Source organism: Bos indicus, chromosome 2 (assembly GCF_029378745.1).
Source record: "Bos indicus isolate NIAB-ARS_2022 breed Sahiwal x Tharparkar chromosome 2, NIAB-ARS_B.indTharparkar_mat_pri_1.0, whole genome shotgun sequence".
NCBI classification, from domain to species: domain Eukaryota; kingdom Metazoa; phylum Chordata; class Mammalia; order Artiodactyla; family Bovidae; genus Bos; species Bos indicus.
The window spans coordinates 91,152,993-91,165,461 of record NC_091761.1 but is presented as its reverse complement, the minus strand read 5'-3'; the positions used below and the strand labels follow the sequence as shown (position 1 = coordinate 91,165,461).

The following is a 12,469-nucleotide window of genomic DNA, read 5'->3' as shown; positions in this document are numbered from 1 at the left end:
TTTTCCCGCATAATATATTTGAGGGAAAAAACAAAGATTCATCCAAGTTATTGGGTATATCATGGTTTGTGCTGTGCCTCGTCGCTCAGTAGTGTCCAACTCTTTGCAACCCCATGGACTGTAGCCCGCCAGGCTACTCTGTCCATAGGGATTCTCTAGGCAAGAATACTGGAGCAGGTTGCCATGCTGTCCTCCAGGAGATCTTCCCAGCTGAGGGATCAAACCCAAGTCTCCCACACTGCAGGCAGATTCTTTACTGTCTGAGCCACCGGGGAAGCCCCCATATCATGGTTTATTCCTTTTAAATTCTGAGTAGCATTCTATTGTATGGATATATTGTACAACAGTTGGTTTAATCATTCACCAGTTGAAGGATATTTGGGTTGTTTCTGGTTTGACAGTTATGAATAAAACTGCTAGAAACACTTGTGGGCAGTTTTTTGTATGAACCTAAGTTTTCATTTTTCTTGAAAAGTCTTCATTTTTCAATTCCAATTCCATACCTAGGAATGTAATTGCTTATTCATTTAAGTCTACCCATTATTTTACATGTCATTTCCTATCCTGGAACCTCTGATGATCTCTGTTACCTTTTGTTTTGGATCACAACAGAGGCTGCTCTGTTCCTCACTTCTCTATCAGGTTCCTTTACTACTTCCAGGAAAATTTTAGAACTGGAAAAGAGATGTTAGGGATCATTTGGTACAGGAGGTGGCAAATAACAGCCCAGTAGGAGCTCTCACTCTGGCCTATTTTTGTGCTATAGAGAGCTGAGGGATTTTTACATTTTTAATAGGCTTTAAAAACAAAGAGGAATATGCAAAAGAGACTGTATGTGGCCTGGAAAGGCTAAAAAATTTTTCTTTCTGGACCTTTATCAAAAAACTTTGCTGATGTCTAATCTGGTGTAATTCCCTTAACATGTAAGGAAGTGAAATGTAACAAGAGTTTAAAAAGTAGATAGACTATCCCTCATTTCAGAGCTCTTTCCCTCTTTCTTTTACATTTTCCTTGTCTTTAATACAGATACCTTACCTAGTTTGAGGATTTTAATTTGAGAGGGATGTTAGAGATTTTGGAGTTTTAATAAATGAACCAGGGACATTATTTAAAGATTGGATGCTGAAGAAATGAGGTGGTGAGAATAACTTACTGAAATTAATTAACCTGGAAGAGTCATGTAGAAAATGGCAGCACGTTAACTCAAACCTACATCTTTCTGCTCCCAGGGCTTTTTCTCCTAGCTTCTACATGTGACATGTTTGTCAACTGAGAAAATTTAGTGTCAATATTCCTGAAAATGAAAAGTAGAGCAGATGGGGTAGTAACAGAATCTTGTGGAAAGACTACAAATTTTGGAGTAATATTTGGGTTCAAACTCAAATCTGCCATCTTTAAGCAGCATGACCTTGGGCAAGTTATCTTTCTCAACTGAAGTGTCTCTTAGAGGGTCGCTGTAAAGATGAAATAGGGCAGGACAGGAGGGCTAAAGCACCTGACAGAATATCTGCCATATGGGTTTCAGAAGTAATAACTACTATGATTGTTCTGATTACTCTGAACTGAAAATGCTTTCCCTTTTGGGTGTCTTTTCATTTCTAGACTCCCATTGTGACCCTCTCTGGCCACAAGGAAGCAATTTCCTCAGTTCTATGGTCAGATGCTGAAGAAATCTGCAGTGCGTCTTGGGACCACACAATTAAAGTATGGGATGTTGAGTCTGGCAGTCTAAAGTCAACTTTGGTAAGACTTACAAATTCAGTGCTCTCTGATTGAGCTTTTTAAAAAAAAAAAAATTACTTATTTTAACTTTGAGCTTTAATCAGTGCTTCTCTGATAGAGCTTTTTAAAAAAAAAAATTACTTATTTTAACTTTGAGCTTTTAAGTGGTAAACTTCTCAGAGATGATCACTTTTAGCCTACTCTGGTTACATGGTCTTTCCTTTTTTTTTCCCTTCCCAGACAGGAAATAAAGTGTTTAATTGTATCTCCTATTCTCCACTTTGTAAACGTTTAGCATCTGGAAGTACAGATAGGCATATCAGACTGTGGGATCCCAGAACTAAAGGTGAGTTATATAAATCTCCAGAGGAAAACATGGATGAATAACATCAATTTCTCTTCTCTCTAGAGCTGTGTATGAAAGATAATTTTCTACAAATTTGATGTGGGGGGTGGGGGAGGTGTTCTGCCTACTTCTCTTTTCTAAAATTTAATAATCGTTATCTGTTTTGTTCAGATGGTTCTTTGGTGTCGCTGTCCCTAACCTCACATACAGGTTGGGTAACATCAGTAAAGTGGTCGCCTACCCATGAACAGCAGCTCATTTCTGGTTCTTTAGATAACATGGTTAAGCTGTGGGATACCAGAAGGTAATTCCTGTTTATGATTAATAAAAGATGTATATCAATTGCCTGTTGAATACAAAGAAAATGAACACTGAAATGACTATCCAAAAGCAGAATGGTGAAAAAAATGTTCTTGGTCATATGCCCTGAAATGATACATAATTGGTATCAAAAAGGAAGGCCAGGATCAAAGGAATTTTCTCAGTATGTTACCTTTTGCATTCTGGGTGAATTTGTGATAGTTTATCTTTTGCCAAAAAATAACATACACAAGTTTATGAAATCCATCTTTCTCACCTCGTTATATAAAATAGCAAAAAAGAATCCTGAGCCTTAATATAAATATGACACAGAATTGGAAGGCAAGTGGCCTAAATGAATGAAACTGATCAAATTAGAAATTATGTTAATAGGAAATTAAATAAAAATATATACTTTTTAAAGATAAAAATTTAAAAATTCCTTTCTTTAGTTAGGGCTATAATAATAATATATGCAAAGGGCCTCCAAGAGAATGTATATATAATTTATTTACATATTTCTACAAGTAGAATGGAGAAGCAGTAACCAAACCCATAATCTGTTAATGATACAGGAGGAGATAGTCAAGAATATACTCAGAATTTTAAGATTAAGTGGTTATTGGGACAAGGATGGCAAACTGAAATTTTCAGAAGAGTATAAGTGATTATGCACATATATTTGTTTAATACTATGAAATGCATATAACACGTTAATATTTTCATCTTTAGTTGTAAGGCTCCTCTCTATGATCTGGCTGCTCATGAAGACAAAGTTCTGAGTGTAGACTGGACAGACTCAGGGGTAAGAATTTATCAGTTATCTGATAGAGAGGAAACTACATTATTAGCATAAATTTGTTGTGTTCACATAGTTATCTGATATTTACAATTCTGTATTCTAAGTTAATACTCATAAAACCTCATCATTTAAAGAAGAAAAAAGTATCCTTTACTATTAGGAGTAGAAGAATTTGAATATTTTGAAGCAGTTTTTTCCTCAAGAGTATTTTTAATAAAATTTTTAAGTCCATAAACTTGCTGCTTCAGACTAATTGTGTCAAAGTATTTCCTACTTAGAAAAATATTACATAATATGGCTATATTATAAAATGTACTTAAAGAATTACAATTTAGTTATTTTACTGCCTAAGAACTCTTTCTAAATATAGGTCCTAGGGCTATTTGAAAAATCTGTAATACCCACTTATCTATAAACAATGTGCTGTTCTTTACAAACTTGATTTTCTTAAATAGGTAAAACTATATTACCCTTCAAAATTCGTTTTATTACATTCCTTAGCAAATGCTTCATAGAAAGTATGATAGCATATTATGCCTCAGCCAAATTAAAATCATCGCTTTTAAAGTTTTAATATACTGTGTATATATATGTGTGTATGTGTGTGTGTGCTTTAGTAGTGAAATTTGATGCAGTTGGCCCATCTGAGTATTAACTGTCAATGCAAGTTAATTGCTCATCTGTAATTCTTTCTGTAATCAGAATATCTACTGATAGTTTAATTAGGTTTAGCTATCATATGAAATAATTGTATTTACTTCTGTGTTTGTTTTTTCCCCTCTTGCTTTATGCAGTTACTTCTGAGTGGAGGAGCAGACAATAAATTGTATTCCTACAGATATTCACCTACGACTTCCCATGTGGGGGCATGAAAGTGAAAGATAAATTTGCCTACAGAGATTCCTTCTATAAATAAAATCAATAGAGAATACTCAGCTAACACCAATACAGATACAGGAAGCAGTGTTTTAGATTAAAGTTAATATACTGTTTCACCCTTGATGATAATTATCACTGTCTTTTTACTTTGTATTTATTATACAACAGTTGTGTTTATTAAATATAAAACATATCCTGCATTCTCTACCTTATGAAAACCTTTGAAATTAAACTGAGTTTTTAATTTCTTTTCTAAAGGTATTGGTTTGAATTACGATTTGCTTTTGAAGTCCTATAAAAGTATGTATTAAAAGTTCAGTAATTGTTCAGATTTTTATTTCTGAGGGAGAAACTTCACTTTTTAAAGTTAGCATTTAAAAAAAAGCACCTAAAAAGTAATCAATTTTAACTGAAAAAATCAGAAATACGATCTGTGTTTGGTAAAAATGTGATTCTGTAACTGTAATAATGTTCTTTGTAAGTATTCATTAAAACATGTAGATGTTGCCAGTTATTAAGAACTTGTTGAAATATTTTAAGTGAAGTACTTTGTTTTAAAGATAAGTCAGGGCAGTTCCCTAGCGATCCAGTGGTTAGGACACCATGCTTGCAATGCTGGGGGCCAGGGCTCTGTCCCTGATTGGAGAACTAAGATCCCACAAGTTGCATAACGTGGCCAAAAATATAATAAATAAAAGATTTAAAAAATACATAAAGACAAGTCAGAATCCTTTAGAAATAGCATACAGATTCCATGGTAACCAGGAATCTCTCTCCCATACTTATATTTGTGTATAGATAAGAGTTCTTCAGACAAAACCTTTCAGTAAGCTTTAGGTTAAAAACATTCTAAAATTTTTGTATCATTAGCACTTATCTAAATCCATTTATTATATGCCAGATATTTAAATGTCTTAAAATGTGACTTTAATGGATTGGTATTTCTCAAGCAGAGCACCTCTGCCTCTAATAAACAGGAAATCAGTTTGGTCTCATCATTAGACTCTAATGCTATGTCTCTCATATGAGGTTTCCTATTACAGAGGTCTAGGAAACAACCAGAGTAACCTGGCTGCAACTGAGAGCCAGACTGACAGTGGATTAAACCATGTGAATGATTAGTCCTCTACAAGTTCAGAGGCAGTCCAGTACTGTTAAAGTGGTTTTGTTCCACACTCCTTAGGGACCTGCACTCCCTCTTGACCCTGTGTTTCAAAGGACAACGATGAATTTATATTCGTGTTCTGGATGGTTCTGAATGAACCTTAAGAACAGAGTTACAGAAAATATTTTTCTTAATTCACCCAATCTGTTCTGCTCACACGTAGTATGCATAACCTAGGTGGTTAAAGTAAAGGTAAAGGGCTTCCCTGGTGGCTCAGACAGTAAAGAATCTATCTGCAATGCAGGAAGCCTGGCTTCGATGCCTGGGTTGGGAAGATCCCCTGGAGGAGGGAATGGCAACCCACTCCAGTATGTTTGCCTGGAGAATCCCATGGACAGTTAAGCCTGATGGACTCCATGGGGTCGCCAAGAGTGGGACACTGAGTGAGCAACTAACACAGACACAAAGAGGCCTATTTACTAGATGAAGGACAAAGAAGGAAGTGGCAACAAGTCCTGTTTCCAAGCCTATTCTTAATGATGGTGCCAGTGCAGGATACATTCATGGTTTAGGTATTCTCCTTTGCGGTGGATGTAGTATCAGTGGCCAAGTCTCTTAGAGAAAGACTGATTGATCTTTACCAAACCTCTTATGTAACTCAAGTGGTTAGATCTTACTCTCCAAACAGGAAGAGCATGAGAGGCCAACAGAAACCTAGAAGACTTAAGTCCTTTTAAAACATAGTGCTTTCCTACCTCCCATCATTTGTCTTGTCTAAAACAGTAGCGGGTCCCTTTCAATAGTCCATTTTCCTCCATTTTAGTTACACCAGAGACAGAGGCCTTACGTGGACTTGTTTGCTCCTAAGATTTGCTTGGAGAAATGATTGGAGCTGCTTTTTTACAGCTGGAATTTGGGAACCAGACAGTGCAGTGTTCAGGACCTGCAGACCAGTACAGGGTTATCTATGCTGTCTTGCCATAGTAATGCTGTTCATAAACACGTTAATCCTTATTTCTACCTCATCAAAGTGTTAAGAAATTTCTTTTCTGTTTGGCAACAAACTTCCTAATTTTAAAGTTAGGCTCAAAATATACTCTAAATGTTGAAGAAGTCAGTCCAAGGAATAAGGCTGACCTTCTATCATGGCTTCCCTGGTAGCTCAGATGGTAAAGTGTCTGCCCGCAATGCGGGAGACCCAGGTTCAATCCCTAAGTCGGGAAGATCGCCTGGAGAAGGAAATGGCAACCCACTCCAGTACTCTTGCCTGGAAAATTCCATGGACAGAGGAGCCTTGTAAGCTACAGTCCATGGGGTCGCGAAGAGTCGTCCGACCCTTCGTCATGACTGAGCGACTTTACTTCACTTCTACCATGTACCAGGGTCTCTGCTGGGGTGGAGGGAAGGGGGGAAAATGTATAAGATATGGAGACTACCTTCAAAAAGATCACATTTTCACATGGGGGATGCTCAATTAAAAATTGGTTACAACAGTATCCTGAAGTGCAAAGAAAGATGTGAATCTAAGGTAGAAAGGAAGCATAGAGAAAGGAGCAGTTATTTTTGTGGAGAGCGAAGTGGCCACCAAGAAAGGCATGTAGAAGAGTGACATCTGATCGAGATTTGGACAGATAATTGGTTGGGAAAGTGAAGATGGAATTTATTTCTGGCAGGAAGAAGCCCAGAAAGATCAGAAATGATAGCTCAGAAATACCTTGTGGCAGAAAGTGAGCATAATATTTTCATTTGCTAAGAAGTTTTATTTTCCTCTTAAATAAAGCTGCTTTCCAGGTCTTATGTAAGACGATGATCTTCCTGTATTGGAAACTGAAAATAAAACCTGGCTGTGATGATTACCTAGAGATTATTAGAGTAGAAATTTTAGTTACTTAAGATTTTTAATCTATATAAAATGATATAATAGCTTTTCTATGAATAGATGACCAATGTTTTCTTTTTCATATTCTTTGAATTTAGAATGACCATTTTGGAACTGTTGTCAACAATGCATAATATTTTGGAATGCTTCTTAGCATTATCAGGAGGAAAGTACAAATCAAATTTTAAATTGACATAAAATACACATAATTTAACAAACAGCCCTACAAAGTGAAACTATCTGGGAACTTCTGATAACATTTAAATCTGTTTATAAAAATTATTTTGGTGTACTGGGTTGGCCAATGTTACAGTTTTGAAAAATCAGTTGCTTATAAGGAGAAATATTAATCTTTGTTATATACTACCATATCTTCTGGGCTTCCCTGGTACCTCAGCTGGTAAAGAATCTGCCTGCCATGCAGGAGATCCCACTTCAATTCCTGCGTTGGGAAGATCCCCTGGAGGAGGGCATGGCAACCCACTCCAATGTTCCTGCCAGGAAAATCCCCATGGATAGAGGAACCTGGCAAGCTACAATCCATAGGGTCACAAAGAGTCGGACACGACTGAGCAACTACACAAACACACCAAACCTTCTATTCTTAAAAGGGGGGAAAAATGACATTTTAACAGTATGTATGAGCAAGGGTATTCAATTAATGTTTTATTAAAAAAGCCACTAATTAGAATCAGGTTTCATTTCACAAGTGATTGTTTTCCAAACTTTTGGAGAAGGAAATGGTAACCCACTCCAGTACTCTTGCCTGGAGAATCCCAGGTACAGAGGAGCCAAGCGGGCTACCGTCCATGGGGTTGCAAAGAGTCGGACACGACTGAGCACGCACGCACACACACACACACATCCAAACTGTGCAAATCAGAAACTGCCAGGTATAAAATCAGCAGGAATTTTGTTAAGTCACTTTAATACTGACATTTTTTGACTAGCGTAGACTTCTATTAGTAACCATATTCATGTTTTATTGTTATGCTACAGAAGCCAAATATATCTTTAATGTAGCTTAGTAGAAAAGGGGTTTTTTGGTTTAATATAATTAGATTAACTATCGTTATTCCAGTATTAGTTCCATTGGTTCCCAGGTTTGAGGAAGTGTATTATCTTCCGGTGGTGTCTATAAAAACAGCAAAAAACTATCCCTCTGTAACAGTCTTCTGACATGGCTACTAAATATTTATTTGGTTGCACTGCGGGGCTTGCAAGATCTTAGTTCCCCAACCAGGGACTGAACCCCTGCCATGGCAGTGAAAGCCCTGAATCCTAACCACTGGAGCCCCAGAAAATTCCCTGGCAAAAAGCAAAAGATTTTTATTTAAAGAAGAATATTTGCTAGAGAGGTCAAGTTATTTGACCAGATCTCATGCAGCCAGTAAAGAGCAGAGTAAGAATCTGAATTTGGATTTATCTCAGTTAGAGCTCAAGCTCTTAATCATACAAATTCTGCCTAAGTCATGCATAAGAACAATTTTTTTTTATACATGTAAAGAGTAAGTGGGAAAAATGTCTTCACCTAGATGAAAGAGTGTATACATATATAAGGGGCATTTATTTGGTACCAAATTACCATGTTCAGCTTTGCATGTTTTTGCCTTTAGAACGATCTCAATTTTAGTATACCACTTAATGTATTAGCATAATAATATGTAAATGTGTACTTTCAAGATCCATTGCTATATTTTCACATAGGAATTGTGAAATATAAGCAAAATAGGAACTTTGAAAATTATCCTGTTATTTGTATCAATTTTAATTATCATATTATTCATGTTAAAGGAAACCTCAACCCAACAGGTTAAATATCTAGTGTGAAGGTGTACAACCAATTAGTCACAGAGATCAGGGACATGTTTCCAAATAATAAAGACTACAGGAAAATGATCTTGGTTAGGTACAATCTGATAGAAAGTTTACAACATCTCAATTCTATATATAGCTATATGCCTGGGACTTACTAACACCAAATAAAGTTAAATGATTGTTTCAGGAGGAAGAAATACCTTTTTATGTCTCTAACAATTCACATTTTAAACAATTCATTTCACTAATACTAATTCTAGCCTTATTTGAATCAACAAAAATGCAGTATGGGAAAGTAAGCATACTCACCTTGCCATGTGTAAGTAATTACTAGCATGAGCATCTGGGGAGATAGATTCTCCACACTCTGACTGCCACTGACCTGCTGCTTCTGACTTCCTTGATAAAATCAGATTACAAAGAAAGTGGAACACCTGGAAGAACTGGCGCTATCTCCATGGCATCAGGCTTCATGACATCAGGTTCAACTCCTAATCCTTAAGAGTAAAACAAGAGGGTAGAATTCTTAATGTGTTTTCTCATATCAATTAATGTTTTATTTGGGATGTTAACAGAGGCTTATCAATCCTAATCCATGCTTTAGTCAATCCTAAAGGTTTATCAACCCCGAATATCCATTGGAAGCACTGATTCTGAAGCTGAACCTGATGCAAAGAGCCGACTCAATGGAAAAGACCCTGATGCTGGGAAAGACTGAAGACAGGAGGAGAAGGGGAGAAGATGAGATGGTTGGATAGCATCAACAATTCAATGGACATGAGTCTGAGCAAACTCCAGGAAATGATGAAGGACAGGGCAGGCTGGCATGTTGCAGGCAATGGGGTTGCAAAGAGTCGGACACGACTGAGCAACTGAACAACAACCAGAGGCTTGCTTGATGGTGCAAAAATAAAAGTAAAGATTATTGCTCGCTAAGGAAATCTGGACTCCAGGTTGGGCTCCACTGCTAGATTGTGGATCTCCACATTCCAAGCCATCTAATGGTCCGCTTTTCTAGTTAGATTGTGGAAGCCTGAAATGGAGGAAAACATTGCTTATTCTGGGATAAATCTATTAGCATGTTGAAGGAAATGAAATAGCAGTTCTCTGAATGTTTGTCACTTCTTAATGAAATTAAACCCTCCCATATAAAGTATTTTCACAGTGTTAAATCCTTTCATTTTATAAAAAAGGTTTTTTTTTCTTTTAATGAAAAACTAAATTTTAACTACTGCTGCTGCCTCATTTGTTAAGGGATTTGTACAAGGACATTTAAATAGTTCTTATCAATCCAACACCATGAGTGAGAAGACCTGATTCCTGACCAGGAAGTGTCAGTAGCTCTACCTTGCTTACTGACACCTTTCCTATACTGTGCTCCCACCTGCACACTTTTCTTAGTGACCTGTAAAGGAAAGTGATGTGTAAATACTACATTATTTGGCTCAGAGATACTGATATATCCCTTGGTAATTTTCCCTAATTAAGTGAGCAAAACCGACAGTTTTGGCCCTAGAGTCACTGCCCTGACTTCCTTCTGTGTTCCTTGGAGGCCCTTTCTCTGCTTCAGGTTGACCTGTAGAAGCTATTAGTTGAATATCCTCTTGAGTTAAACTTCATCCAGTTGGAATAAGCACTTTCTAAAATATCCCAAGAAACTTACTATGCTGTATAGTAACAGTTTTGAAGTCATCTTGCTTACCACGTTAGAAGCATTTACTCTTTGGGGAGAAAGGTGTTCAGTTCTTTTTAGGTAATTAACATTGTATACTTAAGTTGTTAGTTAGCTATCCATTCTGTTCATTTATTAATTGAATAAACATTCATTCGTAAGGAAGTGTGCATTAGGCACTGTGCTAATAGATAAGGCTATGGACATGCATATGGAGAAGCACCTGATGGAGAGACAGGCAGGTAAATACAGTAGAGTAGTTGAATTTGAGAGTAGACGTATGCCTTTAGGAGGGACTCCTGAGTCAGGAAAGATCCGTGGAATTACAGCCAACATCATATTTGCCAAATTATAACTCTTACCCTTTTAAGGATCTGGACTGTGAGATTCTGAGGAAAGCTGAAGATTTTTTTCTAAAAAAAGCCAAATTTTTGCATATTATTTCATGTATTCAGCTTGAAACCTCATATATCTCAGGGTTAGAATCCCTGGTCCAAAGACTTAATTTTCAGTCCAAATTAGCTCTGTAGTATAAATAGCTTACCCTTTTTCTTATTATAAAACCTTTCTCCCGCAGATTTTTAAGCTAAGTACTTTGTAATAATATTCTAGAATCTCACCCCATGTTTATGTTTTTCATAATGTTACAGACTTTAGTTACCACCTCAAGTTTTTTTCCTTGCTAGCCCATATGTCACAGCTGTGACTAATTCATATTTTGTAAAGTTTTAAAGCTGATAACTTGTGTTAACCTTTAAAAAGAAAGCTCTTTGGGACTTCCCTGGTAGTCCAGAGGCTAAGACCATGCTCTCAAAGCAGAGGACCCAGGTTTGTTCCCTGGTCAGGGAACTAGATCCCACGTGCCACAACTTAAAGATACCGCATACCGCAAATAAGACCCAGGGCAACCAAATAAATAAATAAAAAGAAAGCACTTTGAGTTTAAATCATTTTCTACCAATAACAGAATTTTACTTTTGCCTTATTTCCCATATTTTTTCTTGAGGTTTTTAGGTGCAAATTTTACCTTTGATTCTTGTAGATTAATTTATGACAAACTGTGGTTAAGTTGGGGCTTCCCCAACGGCTCAGAAGGGTTCGATCCCTCGGTGCGGGGGGAAGATCCCCAGGAGAAGGGCATGGCCACCCACTGCAGTATTCGTGCCTAGAAAATCCCATGGACTGAGGAGCTACTGTCCATGGGGTCGCAGAGAGTCAGACACTACTGAGCATTCAGGCACAAATGTGCATCTCAGGTCAGTTATTAAATCGTTGACTTAATTCTCTTTACACTTTCAAATAAGTTATACAGTACGTGAACGTTTCCCGCGTGCCGCCAGGCGTGATGAAAAGTGCCCGAGGACTCAGGGATGACCAGGGCTCAGAAGCTTCTGTCTCCGCAGGGGTGGCAGCGCAGCGCCCGCAGGTGCAGAAGGGCAGGGAGGCGGCGGGGTCCCGGGCTCAGATAAGGAGCGCCGAATTCCCCCTACTTCCCCACGCCTCGGAGGTCGCCCACTCAAGTACCTTATAGCGCTGTTCTAACGATTTGGTGTTTGTCATTTCATTTTATTAGAGGGATTCCGGAAAGGAGGAGCAGAGAGGGTCCCGGAGTTTCTTCAAGAACCAGCTAAGATCTGGGGCCTCCGTGGGTCGGGGTTAGGCGGGAGCCCGAGAGGCGTGAACGCGGAGGACGCTTGGCCGAGGCGCCGAGGGCAGCGCGGCTCCCGCGTGCGCCAGGCCGCAGCGTTTAAATCTCCCGCCTCCCGCGGCTGGAGCCCGACACCTCCACGCTCTGGTGCGGAGGGGCACCGGCTGCGGGAGAGCCCCGGCGGCGGCGGCGGCGGCAGGAACAGGCACCGGGACCGACCCCCGCGCGGCTGAGCGGGACCCGAGGCGGCAGAGGACGTGCGCGTCGCGCCTCCGGCGTCGAGGTGAGTGTCGGCGGC

General features: G+C 38.5%; 2 protein-coding genes across 4 annotated transcripts in view; both read left to right on the top strand.

Annotated features, from left to right (window-relative positions):
- The window catches only part of WDR12 (WD repeat domain 12), a 29,235-nt gene extending 19,156 nt beyond the window's left edge, over positions 1-10,079 (top strand). For both annotated transcript variants that reach the window (XM_019975359.2, XM_070770578.1), the window contains exons 9-13: positions 1,603-1,743; positions 1,963-2,068; positions 2,240-2,372; positions 3,101-3,173; positions 3,965-10,079. In XM_019975359.2, coding sequence (XP_019830918.1) covers positions 1,603-1,743; positions 1,963-2,068; positions 2,240-2,372; positions 3,101-3,173; positions 3,965-4,042 — 531 coding nt within the window. In that variant the 3' untranslated portion in view covers positions 4,043-10,079. The remainder of the gene's footprint in view (positions 1-1,602; positions 1,744-1,962; positions 2,069-2,239; positions 2,373-3,100; positions 3,174-3,964) is intronic.
- Positions 10,080-12,348: 2,269 nt separating this feature from the next.
- The window catches only part of ICA1L (islet cell autoantigen 1 like), a 58,039-nt gene continuing 57,918 nt past the window's right edge, over positions 12,349-12,469 (top strand). Inside the window, exon 1 of one of the 2 annotated variants that reach the window (XM_070770566.1) lies at positions 12,349-12,454. The gene's annotated coding sequence lies outside the window, so the exon portion shown is untranslated. The remainder of the gene's footprint in view (positions 12,455-12,469) is intronic. The other variant, XM_070770529.1, reaches the window with a different exon arrangement.